This window comes from Rhinopithecus roxellana, chromosome 5, assembly GCF_007565055.1.
Source record: "Rhinopithecus roxellana isolate Shanxi Qingling chromosome 5, ASM756505v1, whole genome shotgun sequence".
Classification (NCBI taxonomy): domain Eukaryota; kingdom Metazoa; phylum Chordata; class Mammalia; order Primates; family Cercopithecidae; genus Rhinopithecus; species Rhinopithecus roxellana.
This window is the reverse complement of record NC_044553.1, coordinates 62,531,846-62,549,925: the sequence shown is the minus strand read 5'-3', so window position 1 is coordinate 62,549,925 and position 18,080 is coordinate 62,531,846. Positions and strand designations below refer to the sequence as shown.

At 49.0% G+C, this 18,080-nt stretch overlaps 1 protein-coding gene across 1 annotated transcript; it reads right to left on the bottom strand.

Annotated features, from left to right (window-relative positions):
- Positions 1 to 10,410: 10,410 nt before the first annotated feature.
- On the bottom strand, positions 10,411 to 15,734 carry SALL2 (spalt like transcription factor 2). The gene is made up of 3 exons (XM_030931567.1): positions 15,397 to 15,734; positions 12,160 to 14,987; positions 10,411 to 11,573 (listed from the first exon to the last, which is right to left on the bottom strand). Exons 1-3 carry the CDS (start codon positions 15,461 to 15,463, stop codon positions 11,337 to 11,339), a joined length of 3,132 nt encoding a protein of 1,043 aa, XP_030787427.1. The 5' UTR covers positions 15,464 to 15,734; the 3' UTR covers positions 10,411 to 11,336.
- Between the last annotated feature and the right edge of the window lie 2,346 nt (positions 15,735 to 18,080).

The window sequence follows — 18,080 nt, the reverse complement described above, 5'->3', positions numbered from 1 at the left end:
CTTTCCTGTATGTGTGGTAAACTTAAATAATACAAGGTTGTGTTTGGTTTTTACTACAATCCTTTTTTTCTTTTTCTTTTTCTTTCTTTCTTTCTTTTTTTGAGACAGGCGTGAGCCTGTGCTGGGATTACAGGCATGAGCCATTGAGCCCGGCCTGACACAGAGTTTCATTCTTATCACCCAAGCTGGTGTGCAGTGGTGTGATCTCAGCTCACTGCAACCTCCGCCTCCCAGATTCTAGCTGCCTCAGCCTACCTAGTAGCAGGTATTACAGGCGCCCGCCACCACGCCCAGTTAATTTTCTATTTTTAGTAGAGATGGGGTTTCACCATGTTGGCCAGGCTGGTCTTGAACTCGTGATCTGAGGTCATCAGCCTGCCTTGACTTTCCAACGTGCTGGGATTACAGGCGTGAGCCACCGGCCTGGCCTTTTTTTTTTTTTTTGAGACGAAGTCTCGCTCTGTCGCCCAGGCTGGAGTGCAGTGGCCGGATCTCAGCTCACTGCAAGCTCCGCCTCCCGGGTTTACCCCCTTCTCCTGCCTCAGCCTCCCAAGTAGCTGAGACTACAGGCGCCGGCCACCTCGCCCGGCTAGTTTTTTGTATTTTTTAGTAGAGACGGGGTTTCACCGTGTTAGCCAGCATGGTCTTAATCTCCTGACCTGGTGATCCGCCCATCTCGGCCTCCCAAAGTGCTGGGATTACAGGCTTGAGTCACCGCGCCTGGCCGGCCTTTTTTTTTTTTAATGGAGCCCCCTGAATGGAAGCATTTCCGGAATCAGTGACTTATCCAGTGTCTACATGATGCCATACACTGTGTCCAAAAAATACAAAAAAAAAAAAAAAATAGTTTGACTGGCATGGCTCCTGTTTTCAAAGAGTTTATGATCTGGTAAAGGAGCTATGAGCCAGTTTATTAATACTGAACCATCTTTACAGCATGAGGTAGCATGAGCATAGACTCTTTAAAAAACAAAAACAAGGGCCGGGCGCGGTGGCTCAAGCCTGTAATCCCAGTACTTTGGGAGGCCGAGACGGGTGGATCACGAGGTCAGGAGATCGAGACTATCCTGGCTAACACGGTGAAACCCCCGTCTCTACTAAAAAATACAAAAAACTAGCCGGGCGAGGTGGCAGGCGCCTGTAGTCCCAGCTACTCGGGAGGCTGAGGCAGGAGAATGGCGTGAACCTGGGAGGCGGAGCTTGCAGTGAGCTGAGATCGGGCCACTACACTCCAGCCTGGGCGACAGAGCGAGACTCCGTCTCAAAAAAATAAAATAAAATAAAATAAAATAAAAAAAAACAAAACAACAACAACAAACGTGATTTCAAAGAAGAGGAGGACTGCAAGTTTAATGACCCAGGAAGACATTGGAAAGAAGCTGGCATCAAGGTTCAGGCTTGAAGTGACCGTTAAGGTTTCAGTAGGTGAAGGTATAGGAGGGAAATCCAGGTCTAGAATATGATAAAGGCAAAGGTCTAGACTAGAGGTAGGAAAGCAGGACGTGTGTTATGTCAATCCGCATTAGTTCGCCAGAACATAAAGATTTGTATTTGGGAATATTGGGAGAAATTTTAGGTTCCCAAATTTGAGGCCAGATTGCAGAAGGTACATGGTACCTGAGTAAAGACTTGGCAATTTATTCAGAATACAATAGGAAACAATTAGAGTTTGTAAATAGAAATGTTTCAAAATTGATCTGCTGTTCTAGATAAGTTGAGGTGAGGAGGAAGGAGATTTGGGAGAGGAGGAAGATGGTTAGTAGTCCATTGTAACTAAGTGTCTGATGAGAAGAACTTTAACTAAAAGCTGGTTATGAACAGTAATGAAAAGAAAGGGGTGGAATGTGAAGGGAGCTATTGAAAGATTGTAATATGACTTTTATCCATTCAGTAAGTATTGAGTGACTACTATGTGTTAGATACTATGGAGATTTAGTAGTGATCAAAATACTCCTTTCCATCTCATTTTCTGAACTTAATTTACTTTTAGGGAATTTACACTGTCTTTTGGGATGTGTAACTTTGTTTTTTTGTTTTTGTTTTATTAAGACAAGCCTCACTCTTTCACTGCTGGAGGGCAGTGGTGCAAAGAAGTAGCACAAGTACTCCCGAAAGTCAATCAAATCAAGGGCAGCTCTCAGAAGTTTTTGCTTTCACATTAACTCTGGGTAAATTATTACAGTGGCATATTGGGCAAATTTTTTGAAGCACAGGAAGGGTTCTTATCATGATCTTCTTATAGAGAGATTCCTTTTAGACTCCTCTTGACCAGTTTGCTGCTCAAAAGAAAGATACTGCTTTCTTGTCAGCCCGCAGCCACAGAGGAGGAGGAGGAGGGAAAAATGCAGACAGACTTCTTCTAGTCAAAACAGAATGTAAGCCTAATTTTGAGCAGATGGGTGCTGCATACATTACACTTCTGAACTTTTCCTCATATCTGCTGTGGTAGATTGCTTCCAGAGTTGGCCACAACAATGCCTCCCACCCACTTGCCCTTAGGTAGTGTGACTTTGTCCCCTTTCAATCAATAAGTAAAGCTTATTCCCCCTCCTCTTGAATCTGAGCTAGGCTTCTGACTAGCTTTCACCAAAAGAATGTGGCAGAAGTGATATTCCCTGAGTTCTAGACCTTAAGAGGTCTAGACCTTTTTTTTTTTTTTTTTTTTTTTTTTTTTTTTTTTTTTGAGACAGAGTCTCGCTCTGCCACCCAGGCTGGAGTGCAGTGGCCAGATCTCAGCTCACTGCAAGCTCCGCCTCGCGGATTTACGCCATTCTCCTACCTCAGCCTCCCAAGTAGCTGGGACTACAGGTGCCTGCCACCTCGCCCGGCTAGTTTTTTGTATTTTTTAGTAGAGACGGGGTTTCACCGTGTTAGCCAGGATGGTCTCAAACTCCTGACCTCATGATCCGCCCGCCTCGGCCTCCCAAAGTGCTGAGATTACAGGCTTGAGCCACCGTGCCCGGCCCAGAGGTCTAGACCTTAAGAGGCATTACAGCTTCCGGGGTTTGGTTTGGTTTTGTTTCTGATTTTTGAGAGAGAGTCCCTGGGTCTCTTCCATCTAAACACTGTTGAAGCAAGATCTGAGGGACCTCCAGATGTGCTGCCACAGCTTCTGTTTCTGCCCTCTTGGAACCCTGGGCTTTCATGGAAGTCCAGTTACCCTGATAGACCACTTGAAAAGAGAGACCCTGTAGGGTGAAGGATGGTAAGGAGAAAGGGTTCAGCATTACAGTCAGCAATCCAAGTAGCCAGAAGTGAGTGAGGCCATCTTGGCTCCCCCAGTCCAAATGAAAGCTGCCTGAGTAAGCCCAGTGCTACCACATGGAACAGAGACAAGCCAGCCTACCAGGCACTCCATGGAATCATAAGCAAATATGTAAGTATTAAGACACTAGGCCAGGCTGCGGTGGCTCACACCTGTAATCCCAGCACTTTGGGAGGCCGAGGCAGGTTGATCACGAGGTCAGGAGTTCGAGGCCAGCCTGGCCAACATAGTGAAACCCTGTCTCTACTAAAAATACAAAAATTAGGCAGAGGTTGTGGTGAGCTGAGATGGTGCCATTGCACTCCAGCCTGGGCGACAGGGCAAGATTCTGTCTCAAAAAAAAAAAAAAAAAAGAAGACACTAGTAGGCTGTGTGCTGTGGTGTGTGCCTGTAATCCCAGCTGCTTTGGAGGCTGAGGTGGGAGGATCCCTTGAACTCAGGAGTTCAAGACCATCCTAGGCAACATACCAAGACCCCATCTCAAACACAGTACTAACAGTATACTTCACTTTTTTTTTTATTTTGAGATGGAGCCTCGCTCTGTTGCCCAGGCTGGAGTGCAGTAGCACGATCTCGGCTCACCATAACCTCTGCTTCCCGGGTTCAGGCAATTCTCCTGCCTCAGCCTCCCGAGTAGCTGGAACTACAGGCATGCACCACCATGCCCAGCTAATTTTTGTATTTTTAGTAGAGACAGGATTTCACTATGTTGGCCAGGCTAGTCTCAAACTCCTGACCTCGTGATCCACCTGCCTTGGCCTCCCAAAGTGCTGGGATTACAGACATAAGCCATCGTGCCCGACTCTTCACTTTTTACTTGATTCTTTGGATGAATGTTTTTTTCCCTCAAGTCTTATTCATATCTGACTAAAAACAGAATGTCCACTAGGATTAGTCAACCTACCATTATTAAATGTTAGAATAGATAAGGAAATATAAAGGGAAGTCAGGCCGGGCGCGGTGGCTCAAGCCTGTAATCCCAGCACTTTGGGAGGCCCAGACGGGCGGATCACGAGGTCAGGAGATCGAGACCATCCTGGCTAACCTGGTGAAACCCCGTCTCTAAAAAATACAAAAAAAAAACTAGCCAGGCAAGGTGGCAGGCGCCTGTAGTCCCAGCTACTTGGGAGGCTGAGGCAGGAGAATGGCGTGAAGCCGGGAGGCGGAGCTTGCAGTGAGCCGAGATCCAGCCACTGCACTCCAGCCTGGGCAACAGAACGAGACTCCATCTCAAAAAAAAAAAAAAAAAAGAGGGGGGGAGTCAAAGTTGGGTCTAATTGAGAATAAGACTAGTGGAATCTGTTTTGGGGATCAGAAGACAAGGGTTTGTTGATTGGTTAAGAAGTTCCAGTGACGGCCGGGCGTGGTGGCTCATGCCTGTAATCCCAGGACTTTAGGAGGCTGAGGCGGGCAGATCACGAGGTCAGGAGTTTGAGACTAGCCTGACCAACATGGTGAAACCCTGTCTCTACTAAAAATACAAAAATTAGCCAGATGTGATGGCACACGCCTCCAATCCCAACGACTCGGGAGGTTGAGGCAGGAGAATCACTTGAACCCAGGAGGTGGAGTTTGCAGTGAGCCAAGATCACGCCACTGCACTCCAGCCTGGGTGACAGAGTGAGACTACATCTCAAAAAAAAAAAAAAAAAAAAAAAGTGCCAGCGACAATAACCAAAGTTACAGGTGCAGGAGTTTCTGAGAGATGAGAATGTGTCAATAAATTCTGCGCCTTGTTCAGGGGTGACACAGGTTGAATTCTCTTGAGAAGCAGATGCTGGGACAGAATTAGCAGTACAGAAGTTTTACTGGGGAATAACACTGGTATAAGGAAAGACAGTGGGGGAAAGGGGGAGTGGAATTGATTAGGGAGACCTGTCAGACCATAATGCAGACCTGATAAAGTCTCTGCCAGTCCAGTAGGAATTTCCAGAGCAAAGATTGTTCATTAGAGTCCTATGTTCCAATGGCTAAGCCCTTGTACCTTGCTCAGTTTTGGGCCAAGGATTGGAGAAGAGCAGTACAACTGGAGGTTGTCAGCTAACCAGACTCCTTGCAGCTTGTTAGCCAGTTCTTTCTTGAAGGAACATCTCAAAAGCAGCCCATCTCTGCGTCTGCCAAACAGAGTGCGATGGATCTTATACAGGTTCTTTTTTTTTTTTTTTTTTTTTGAGTCGGAGTCTTGCTCTGTCTCCAGACTGGAGTGCAGTGGCATGATCTCAGCTCGCTGCAACCTCCACCTCCCGGGTTCAAGTCATTCTGTTGCCTCAGCCTTCCAAGTAGCTGGGATTACAGGTGCCTGCCACCACACTTGGCTAATATTTATTTTTGAGATGGTGTTTTGCTCTTGTTGCCCGGGCTGTAGTGCAATGGCATGATCTTGGTTCACTGCAATCTCCTCCTCCTGGGTTCAAGTGATTCTCCTGCCTCAGCCTCCCGAGTAGCTGGGACTACAGGCGCCCGGCACCTCGCCCGGCTAGTTTTTTGTATTTTTTAGTAGAGACAGGGTTTCACTGTGTTAGCCAGGATGGTCTCGATCTCCTGACCTCGTGATCCACCCGTCTTGGCCTCCCAAAGTGCTGGGATTACAGGCTTGAGCCACTGCGCCCGGTCCTAATTTTGTATTTTCAGTAGAGATGGGGGTCACACCACGTTGCCCAAGCTGGTCTTGAACTCATGACCTCAAGTGATCCACCCGCCTCAGCCTGCCAACGTGCTGGGATTACAGGAGTGAGCCGCAGCGCCCGGCCTTGCATAGATTCTTAAATGGCAACTGCATTGGTTCCTAAGTTGTATAGGTTGAGTTAATATACTTGAGAATGGTTATTGTGAAAGGTGAATTCAAGAGAATTGTATGCTCCCTTTCCCTTCTCCACTTTAGAATTACAAGTTTGAATTCCCTCTCTTAGATTCCACAGGACACTGTCCATTATCTGTCATAGTTCCTTTCACCTCCAAATAAAAGTATTTGTTTAAAGCTAGGCACCATGGTATGTGCCTGTAGTCCCAGGAGGCTGAGATGGGAAGATCAGTTAAGCCAAGGAGTTGGAGTCCACCATGTCCAATACTGAGACCCTGTCTCTTAAAAAAAAAAAAAAAAAAAAAAAAAAGAGTATCTGTTTACATTTTCCCGCTGAGACTGAGCTCCCTAAGGGCAGAAGTTTATTTTACAGTCAAACATCATATAATGATGTTTTGGTCAACTATGGACCACATGCAGAACAATGGTTCCATAAGATCATAATGGAGCTGAAAAATTCCTATCACCTAGTGACGTTGTAGTTGCCATAATGTTGTAGCATGGTTACTTCATTTTAAATAAATTTAGTGTAGTCTAAGCATACAGTGTTTATAAAGTTTACAGTTTTTTACAGTAATGTCCTAGACCTTCACATTCACTTACCATGCACTCACTAACTCACCCACAGCAGCTTCCAGTCCTGTAAACTCCATTCATGGAAAGTGCCCTATATAGGTATATCATTTTTTAATCTTTCGTATTGTATTTTTACTGTACCTTTTGTATGTCTAGATACACAAATACCATTGTGCTACAGTTGCCTACAGTATTTAGCACAGTAATATGCTGCACAGGTTTGTTGCCTAGGAGCAATAGGCTATACCATAGCCACACCTAATCTAGGTGTATAGTAGGCTATACCATATTGGTTTGTGTAAGTAAACTCTATGAGGTTTGCACGACAACAAAATTGCCTAATGATACATTTCTTGGAATGTGTCCTGGTCATTAAGCGAGGCATAACAGTGTTTACGTTTGCACCTAACCAACACTTGGTCTTTTTTTTTTTTTTTTTTTTGAGACAGAGTTGCCCTCTGCCACCCAGGCTGTAGTGCAGTGGCACGATCACTGCAACCTTTACCTCCCAGGTTCAAGCAACTCAAGTGATTCAGGCAGTTCTCCTACCTCAGCCTCCGGAGTAGCTGGGATTACAGGCCACTACCGCCCGGCTAAATTTTGTGTTTTTAGTAGAGATGGGTTTTCGCCATGTTGGCCAGGCTGGTCTTGAACTCCCAACCTCAGGTGTTCTGCCTGCCTCGGCCTCCCAAAGCGTTAGGATTACAGGCATAAGCCACTGTGCCCAACCTAAAAATTATTTTGACTGGGAATTGAGAACTCAATGAATGAGCGAAGAAGCGGTGTCTTGCTTCTTATAATAGCAATGACTTTATTCATCCAATTTGAACTAGATCCTCTGTTTCATGTAAAATAAGTGTTTTGCAAGCTGTATTTATTTATATATTCATTCCTGCAGGTTAGACTTAATTCAACTTCCAAAAAGATTGTCCAGCAAAAAGTTACTGAGAGTGGGAAATGGTGGGGCTGAGCGTAGAGATAAGGTCAATTGTAAGAAGGAAGAAATTAAAGGCTCTAAGAAGAGAAAGAATAAATTAGGGATGAAGGGAGAAAAGAAATAGAAATAAAAGCTATCAAATAAGAGGAGGTCAGTGAAAGGAGAAAAAGCAGGAGAGGGAAAAGAATGAAAAGGAGGCGGAAAGAAAATAAAGTAGAGCTGTGAAAAAGCGGGGTGGGGATTCAGGCTTAGAGCTGGCCTGCCCAAGGAAGTGTCCATCAATAGAAGCCTCACTGACAGCTGTTACCATAATAGGAACTGGCACCTAAAGAGAGGGCAAGTCTGGTTTAATTAGTTAAATGGCATTATCTGTGTCTAGTGGGGGTGGGAGAGGTTAAGGGGATGGAAGGATTGGTGACCCACCTCCTTCCACAGGCTGAGAGGAAAAGCAGATCTACAAAGCTTTGCCAGAAATGAAAGATTCCCATGCGTTCCTATTCACCAGTTACATTTTAAAGGAGGCTTGTACTGCTCTGGTGGAGGCAACTAGAATTAAACATTGGTTCTTTATCTTAAATTAAGAGTAGGTTTATGCCGGGCATAGTGACTCATGACCGTAATCCCAGCACTTTGAGAAGCTGAGGCAGGCAGATCACTTGAGCCCAGGAGTTGGAGACCAGCCTGGCCAACATGGTGAAACCTTGTGTCTACAGAAAATATGAAAAATTAGCTGGGTGTGGTGGGGCACACCTATAGTCCCAGCTCCCTGGGAGGCTGAGATGGGAGAATCACCTGAGCCTGGGAAGTTGAGGCTGCAGTGAGCTGTAATTGCGCCACTGTACCCTAGCCTTGGTGACAGAGTTAAGACTCTGTCCCCTTGCCCCTAAAAAGGAATAGGTTTACTCACCTCTTTCCCTTCTTACAGGCAGCCTCACATCCAGAATCTTTTTTTTTTTTTTTTTTTTTTTTTTTTTGAGACGGAGTCTTGCTCTGTCGCCCAGGCTGGAGTGCAGTGGCCGGATCTCAGCTCACTGCAAGCTCCGCCTCCCGGGTTCACGCCATTCTCCTGCCTCAGCCTCCCGAGTAGCTGGGACTACAGGCGCCCGCCAGGTCGCCCGGCTAGTTTTTTGTATTTTTAGTAGAGATGGGGTTTCACCATGTTAGCCAGGATGGTCTCGATCTCCTGACCTCGTGATCCGCCCGTCTCGGCCTCCCAAAGTGCTGGGATTACAGGCTTGAGCCACCGCGCCCGGCCACATCCAGAATCTTAAATGATGTAGCAAGAAGCAAGTGCCATCTCTGATGAGTGAAAGTAGTGCAATGACTGGGATTCTGCCTACCTGGGTTCTGTTTTTGTTGTTTTTTTGAGACAGGGTCTCACTCTTGTCACCCAGGCTGGAGTCCAGTGCTATCATAGCTCATTGCAGCCTTCATCTACCACCTCAGCCTCTTGAGTAGCTGAGACTACAGTGGAGTAGCTGGGGCTACACGTGCTTGCCACCATGCTCAGCTAATTATTATTATTATATATTTTTTGAGACAGAGTTTGGCTCTTGTTGCCCAGGCTGGAGTGCAATGGCATGATCTCAGCTCTCAGCAACCTCTGCCTCCTGGGTTCAAGCAATTCTCCTGCCTCAGCCTCCTGAATGGCTGGGATTATAGGCACGTACCACCATGCCCAGCTAATTTTTTGTATTTTTAGTGGAGACAGAGTTTCATCATGTTGGCCAGGCTGGTCTCGAACTCCTGACCTCAGGTGATCCACCCTTCTCAGCCTCCCAAAGTGCAGGGATTACAGGCATGAGCCGCCGTGCCCCGCCAGCTAATTATTTTTGCAGAGACAGGGTCTCATTGTTTTCCAGGCGTGTCTTGAACTCCTGGGCTCCAGCGATCCCACCCGTGTTGGCCTTCCAAAGTGCTGGGATTACAGGCATGAGCCACCGTGCCTGGCCCTACCTGGGTTCTTAATCCAGCTTTGCCACTGAGTGACTCTGGGCAAATCATTTTATCAGTTCCATCCCTTTAGCACTAACAGTCAATGATATTAGAATCTTACAAATCAATCTCCTCGGACTCAGGTAATCCTCCCATCTCAGACTCCTGATTGGCTGGGACCATAGGTGTCCACCATCACACCCAGCTAATTTTTGTATTTTTGGAAGAGGCAGTGTTTTGCCATGTTGCTCAGGCTGGTCTCAAACTCCAGGGCTCAAGCTATCTGCCTGCCTCGACCTCCCAAACTGTTGAGATTATAGGTATGAGCCACTGTGACAGGCAAAAAAAAAAAAAAAAAAATTATACATGTTTTATTTAACCCCATCCCTATGTGCTTCCTCTGCATTCTTAATGCTAAGAATACTTTGTCTTGTTGGTAGAAATTATTAGGGTTGAATTACATTTTTTTTATTTCTGATTATGACATCAGATCTCAAGGATCATAAAGTTTAATTCACCTTGGTTCTACAGATTTGCTGATATCAGAAGGCTGATCTGTGGTCTGAAAAAGACTGAAAGTTTCCAACCTCCAAACAAAACCCACACAAAGGCCTGGTGGTAGAAGGTTCTAGGTAGAGAAAATCTAGACAATGACTGGACATAGTGGGCAAATGCCTGCCTTTTGGAAATACAAACTCCACAGAGAACAATTTCCACAGGGAAGTTACATTAACTGAAGGCTGTCTTAGGACGAGGCTGAATAAAGTCAGTATTTCAACACCATATGTTCAGCTTTGGCAGGAGATGTAGGTGGGAAGGGAATCTCAATGTTGGAGAATGCCCATATCACACCCCAGCTGGCTATGTAATCATGAAATAAGGAGAAACACATAAATATTTGGTTAAAACACCTTTAATGATAGAGGGAGAGACACTAATATCTCCCCTGTCTGTTCTTGACATTTTACTAGGTTAGGAAGCTCTGGAGCCTACAGCTTGAGGAGAAGCCATCGTTGAAGTCAGTCAATAGCAAAACCCTCACTCTCTCCTCAGAACTCCTGTTCCAAATGATCCTATGTTAAGAGTAAATACTACATCTCATTACAAGACAGAGAGGCAGGGAGGACGCCACCTGGAGCTGGTCTCCCAAAGTCTGGGACTCTAAGAACCAGACAATGACAAAGACACAGGCCCCAGCCTACAGATAGGCAAAATGGGGAGGATAGGGGTCTTGAAAGAGGAAGATAAGGAAAATACAAGGGGCCAGGGAATAAAGGAGGGAGTTATCTAAAACTAGAAGCATACTAGTACTAGGAAATCCCCCATGATCCCTGGAACACCTCTGCACACTATGTCACTATTAGCCCAAAAGAATATTAACGAGAATGTCCACATTCACAATAATTTGAGGCCCCTTTCCCTTACATCATGCCCCTTTCTTAGTCACATAGGTACCAGCAAGCCCTATGTTTTAGCAACATTCTGTAACTCTCTCATCATTACTTCATCGACCATGCTGACCAACAATGGTCCTTAAAGATATGAACTTCACATTTCCCAGGTATCTCCTGGGAGACCTCTTGGCAAGAAATCAGCTTGTTTCCCAACTTTGAGAGGCCATGATGAATGAGAAGCTGGAGAGGTCTCGGCACACTGACCAGCCAACGCCTTTACTTTAATGTGACCATCAGGGGATTTACTGGGAAAATTTTCCTCTGCCCTTCATTTCTCCATACTTCCTAGGGTTGGGTCACCAATTACTGGAGCATCTTCAGTACTGGTACCTTCTGGAGGAGGGGGAGGGGAAAGAAATATACAGTTTGCTACTTCTTGTCTATGATGGGCTTCTCAGGCACTGCCTTGGGTACAGGAGGCTGAAATAGGAGGGGAGCTGTCTTCTCGTTGGCTTCCCTGGATCCCATTGTTGGAGGCACCTTCCCAGCCACAGTTCCGAGGCCAAACAGCACTGGTGGGGCCAGGCTTGGAGTGGTAGTGGAGGTGGAGCTGGAATTCCAGGGCTTCATGGGCAGGCCACTTGACAGGAATGCCACATACTGGTTCTAGAAAGATAGGGGACTCACACCCACCAGCTGAGCAGAAAAGTCACCCCAGAGGAGTGGCACTGGGCCCTCAGAGACAGCTGCCAGCCCTTTGGGCTAGGCTGCAATTCCAAATGTAGGTGCTCAGGTGCACCTGCCAAAGGGAAAGGGAGAGGAAAGAGGAGGGGAAAGAAGGGTCACACCAGGGAAGCTGGAGAGGGTTCCTCTTGAGAAAGCTGCAGAGAATCTATTTTCCTCAGGTACAAAAAATGAGGAGGGAAGAAAAATTCCTTAGGGGGCCATCCCCTTGTAAGCACAGTAATTTCCAAGCTCAGGGACTAGAGAAAAGCCACTAGGGACATATCATGTTAAGAACTTAGAGAAAAAGACAAAATCAGGGCTCACAAATCTGGGAGGTCCTTTTGTGAAGGTGTTTCTGCTCTGTGGGACAAAGAGCAGCAGGTACAGAAAAACAGGCTCATGGGATCGTGGGGTCATCTTTTCGGGGAAAGGGGGAGAGCCCTGTGGAGGTGATGGAAGGTGAACAGCCAGGGACTAAAGAAAGAGCAGCAATATTCTGAGGGCCATGGGGGGCAAAGGGCTGTACCTGGTGGTGTGCCAGTAGCATATGCTTCTTGAGGGTAGCCCGCTCAAGAAAGCCCTGCCTGCAGAAAACACAAGTGAAGAGCGGCCCCTCCTTGGGGTGGGTCTTCTGATGCTCCTCCAGAGCTGCCTGGGAGGGAAAGGCCTGGCCACACACTTCGCAGGCCTTTCTGCTGCTGCTCTCTCCTGACTCCTTTCTCATTGCCTCCTGCAGGCTCAGCTCCTCTACCAAGGTCACGCTGGTGCCTTCCCCTTCTGGGGTGAGTGCTGATGCTGGGCTTGAGCTTCTCTCTGGTTTGCCCCCCTCTTCCTTGCCTCCTAAAACATCACTGCTTCCCTGCTCCATTGGCTGAGGCTGATCCAGGCTCTCAGGTGGTGGTAGTGGTGGCGGCAAAGAAGACTGCTGAGTAGCTTTCTCATTACTGTCCATCTCCTTCCCAGCTGTGACTGCTGCCGCCACTGTCCCCACCTCCTCCTCTGCCCCAGATGCCTCTTCTGAATCACCTCTCACTGATATTGCCTTCTCACCTCCACTCTCTGAGCCTCTCCCTGCCAGGGAATCTTCATCAGTCACATCTTCCTCTTCTTCCTCATCCTCTTCTTCCTCCTCCTCAGACAACTCCTCTTCTGGTGATGGCTGCTGGGACTGCTGCTGGGGGAAACTCCCTGCCCCGGAGACTGTAGATTGCTCGGAGCCATTCTCCTGAGCAGCTCCTCCACCTTCAGGGAGTGCAGTACCACCATTGGGGATCTGGCCCCCCAGGTGCATCCGGACATGCTGCTGCAGAGTGACAGCATTGGTGAACTTCTTCTGGCAGATGGGGCAGGAGTTCTGTGCCCGGGCAGCTGGACTGGCCTTGTGGCCCACGAAATGTGCACGCAGATTACCCCTAGTGGAGAAGGCTCTGCCACACACTTTGCATTTGAAGGGCCTCTCACCTCCATGTTGGCCATAATGAAGGCGTAGGGCCCGAGGACAGCTAAGCACCCGGAGACAGATGACACACTGGTTAGGTCCAGAAGAGGCTGAGGATGAAGCTGCAGGGGCAGAGGTGGTGGGGGCTCCTGAGGCAGTTGAGGTCACTGCCACAGCTCCTTGCCGGTCAATCTTTTCTACCAGTTGCTGCAGCTTTGATGTCTCAGAGGGTGAGGCCCCCAAGGGCTCTAGCACATAGGGGAAGGGGAAGCTGCCAGTGGACTTGAAGTGGTTGGTAAGCAGTGCCCAGCTCGGTAGTGAAGTCACCAACTTACTTAGCTGCATGCGAGTTGCTGTGCTACTTTCTGCCACTCCACTGATGGCTGAGCCCTCACTCCCTGGAGGGGTGTTTTCATCAGCTTTATTCTTGGGTTCCACTGCTTTCATGAGCACAAACTTATTGAAAGCAGGGAGTCCTGGAGCTGTGGCTGTGCCTGCACTGGTGGAGAGCAGAGTCAGGCTCTCTGTGGCACTGAGTGCTGTGGTGGAGGCCACCAGAGGCTTGCGCTCAACACCTCCACCTGGAGTGGCTGCCTCCTCCTCGGCCTTCTCTGGTGGCACGGACATACCGTAAGGCAAGCCACTGCTGGTAATGACGTAGTCTAGGTGCTCTGGTACTGGGTGTGGGTTCATCTGCACATGTGGGTACTTCTCACGATGCCGGTGGAAATGCACTTTGAGGTTGCCACGGGTGGTAAAGCGGTTTCCACAGACATTGCACTTATAGGGCCTCTCACCCGTGTGGGAACGAAGGTGGATCTGCAGGGCACTGTCACTGCCAAATACTTTGGCACAGAAGCGGCATTTGTGCCTTCCACCAGGCTTCTCCAAGGGACCCATCACTTCTCCATAGCTCAGCTCACCACTTCCATTCTTTGGCTTCAGGAGCCCTGGGGAGGCAGTGGCCTCCAGGCCTCGGGCTGCCCCAAGACACTGTGCTGCCAGTAGTCCCGTGGTGCTTGGGAATGCCAGATGAGGCGAGGCAATCAGCTGATCTGTGCTGCCTGGCAAAGCTGGGGAAGGGGCAGGGGCAGGTTTGTGGCTTCGCCCAACCCCTCCAGCAGAGAAAGGATGCTGTGACCCCAGTGGGTGGTAAAGGTGGAAGAAGGCCTGCTTGGGTGTTTCTGCCCCTGAAGAGGAAGAGGAGGAGGAGGAGGAGGAAGATGCCAGTGTCTTGCTGGTTTGGACAGGCTTCATGGGGCTGAAGAGGGGTAGTAGGGGCTTGGTGGAAGAGGCAGTCCCTGTCCCAGGTAGCTCTGAGGGACTGGCAGGGGCACCCACCGTCTGGCCTAAGGAGCCAAGCAAGAGCACCTGCCTGCAGATTTGCTCAGTCATCTGCATCTGATGGATCTGCCGCTGCTGCAGAACGCGTAGCTCTTCCAAGATCAGGGGGATGTTCAAGTGGCCACTGCCTACACCTGGGGGCGGAGGGGGGGGTGGAGGAGGGGGAGGTGCAGGGGTCGATTCTGGAGGTAATGGGGTTGCTCCCAGCTTGGGACTGGCCAAGATCAGGCCCCCACCTCCCCCAGCCGCTGTACTTGTGGCAGCGACCAGGAAATGCCCCGAAGACTCCTCTCCTCTCCTCTCCGGGCCCCAGGTGGGATCCGTGGGCACGGAGGACCCAGAATCTGGGGGGTTGCTATGCTCTGTGTCCATGACCTGAGGATTATTGTGACCCTCAGGCCGGGGTTCAGAGGAGGCTGAAGAGTTGTTGGGGTTCTCCTGGCCCCCAATTATCACCATTACAGGAGGGTCAGTAGAACATGCATTCTGGTGGGCGAGGAATTCAGTTGGGTCAGTGAATTGTGCGCAGCACTTGGCACAGACTTGGGGGTGATCTTCCTCGCTAGCATCACCTGGGGAGAAGACAAGGAGAGAGAGCGTGGGTGGCGCAGTTGGGTTGGGTATACCGAGGCTCTAATTAACAAGGAGCCCAGTAACCGCTAGTTGGGGGTGGGGAGATGAGCTCACCATCAGGCCATGCAGAAGTCTAAAGCTCAGGCCAGAACAGTGTGGACAGGAGACAACCCGGCATGGGGCAGGGGTGAGGGGGAGGGAGGCGGGAGGAGGGGAGGGGGGCAAGAGCATGCTACTCCCCTCCTCAGCCACCCTCCCTTCCCAAGGCCACAAGCGAGTTCACGGAATAGGTGTGAGGACAGGGGCCTACGCAGAGAATCAAGCATTTTCTCCCGCCCACCGAAAGTCTTCGCCGCCCCTGCGCATCCCCCTCCGCCCCCACCCCTGCCCAGCCCGACCCTACCGCACCTCCGAGCTCTGCTGGCTCCCCGCAGGGCACCCCGAGACGAGAGCTCCTCCCGCATTCGTGCGCCATGGTTGTGGGGAAAGTGGAGGGTCAGGTGGGGTGGGAGACAATGGATATTGGGATTGAGGGAGGCGGCCGTGGCCGCTGGGTCTGCGGCAGCCTCTGCACCCAGCGGCCCAGACTGCGGAGAAGGAGATCGGCAGCGGCGGGGGCAGGGAGCAGCGGCGGAGGGGGAGGGGAGCGAGGAGGCTGGGAGGAGCTGGAGCGAGAAAGCGGGGAGAGGGGAGATCTGGGAGGAGCTGCTGGGGAGGGGAGTTTATGGGGAGGAGCTGCTGGGGAGGGAGGCGGGAGCTAGAGGAGGCGGGAGAAGGGAGCGCTAGCGGGGGCGTGGGGGCGGGAGCCCAGAGCTGGGGAGAGTTTCCGGAGGCGCAGTGACAGGTGCTGTGAAGCACTGCGGGGGTCCACCTTTCCCCTTCCCTGGCCAGCTCCCCCCATCTGCAGATGCCGTTGCCCAGGCCTACCCTCCTCCCCCCGCCCTCCCCTCCTAAGCACTAGGGGCACAGTGGGAAACGTAGCCCTGCTCAATGGAGCAAGGCGATAGGCTTCTCTTATTTTTCTTTGGATAAAGGATCCGCTGAGCTTGGAAAACGTGGATTCCAGAGAGGGTCGTCTGATCTCCTCAGAGGTCTGAGAGCCAGAAGAAGAGTAGGAGCTCAGAACATCCACTGCTCACCAGCACACACACCCCAAAATTTTCCAAGTTTTGTCCCGTCTTTCTCACTTCCATTCCCACCCTACCCCCATCCCTCTCCACAAAAGAAGTTTCTCAGGGTGGGCGGCTGCAAGGTAGAATTTCCAAGGAAGTCATTTCAGGACTCTCTGCGGAACACTAAGCCCCTTCACTCCCCGCCCCTCCTCCCCCAGAATAATAGCTGAATGCAGGCTACTCCGCAGATAGCCCAGCCTACACAGCACCTAATTTATAGAGTCCATGCTTATTTAATAAGCCATCTCCTATTTAGTACCCTCTTTTCTACCCTCTTCCTCCTCTATTCTCCTCCTGCAACATTCCTCACACTGTCACTATTAAAGACAGTGGGTTTGGGGAGACGCTAGCCTGCAAAGGCCTGCAGAGGCCCACCCAGCTCTAACCTGGGGGGAGGGGAGCCTCTTGAAACAATGCGGTAGGAGCTACCAGGCAGCCCTCAGTGTCTAAAGCCCTTTCAGCCCCAGCCTGGTTTGAATGCTTAGAAATAGCTAACACCTGCTCACCATCACAGAGGCAGCCTCCTATTCAGACAGGATAAGTAAGAATAAAATGCCTCCTGGACCAGGTATTCCGGCATTCTCTTTTTTACCTTGAAATTAGTCTTAAAGCGCTTCCCACTTCCTAAAATACTTTCTCTTACATGCAGGAAGTGACCACAAGTCCTTGGTTTTGTGGTTTCCCAGGACATCAGTGAACCTAAATTGTTTTAATACCAGTTCTATTCTTACCTCGCTAATAAATTGAGACATGGTGGTCAGACACACCATGTTATACCATCGTTTCCCTCTTCATAAAGTGGTAATATTGTAGCTGCAGTATCTTACTCAGAAAAATATTGTGGGGACAAAAAATTGAAAAATTTGACAATATTAATGTATAAACCAGGTATGGTGGTGCACACTTGTAGTCCCAGCTACTTGGGAGGCTGAGGGAGGAGAATGGCTTTAGTCCAGGAGTTTGAGGCTGCAGTGAGCTATGATCACACCTGTGAATAACCACTGCCCTCCAGCTTCAGCAACATAGTGAGGCCCCATTACTTTAAAATAAATAAATAAAGCCGGGTGCGGTGGCTTACTGTAATTCCAGCATTTTGGGAGGCCGAAGAGGGCAGATCACGAGGTCAGGAGTTCGAGACCAGCCTGGCCAATATGGTGAAACCCCATCTCTACTAAAAATACAAAAATTAGCTGGGCATGGTGGTACGCACCTGTAATCCCAGCTACTGGGGCGGCTGAGCCAGGAGAGTGGCTTGAACTCAGGAGGCAGAGGTTGCAGGGATCTGAAATTGTGCCATTGCATTCCAGCCTGGGCAACAAGAGCGAAACTCCATCTCCCAGTTTTATTGGAAACCTTCCAATGAGGGTACTGCCATAAAAAGGAAGGACATTCTGATACATGCTACAACATGAATGAACTTTGAAAACTTGAAACTTCAGCTGGAGGCTGAAGTGGGAGGATCAATTGAGCTCAAGGGTTTGAGACTCCATCTCAAAATCTCAAAAAAAAAAAAAAAAGAAAGAAAGAAAGAAAAGAAAGTTTAGGCACAGTGGTTAGCTCATGCCTATAATCCTAGCACTTTTGGAGACCAAGGCAGGAGGATCACTTGAGGCCAGGAATTTGAGACCAGCCTGTATAACACAGTGAGACCCCCATCTCTGCAAAATCAACCAACCAACCAACCAAACTTAAAAGCAACCAATCAACCAAAAAAAAGTCTAAAAAAATTGACAGGTACACGTGAGATTTTTAAAGTTTGGGGAGTCCTGAATTTTATCAATTAGATAATTTACATTGTCAGTAGCAAAATAATCAAAGGAGCCTTAAATACACCTATACTAAAAGTAGATCTGTTTTCCATGTTGCTTGCTAATCTTATTAATTTCTGAGGTAAGATATTGGCTAATATCAGTGGCATAT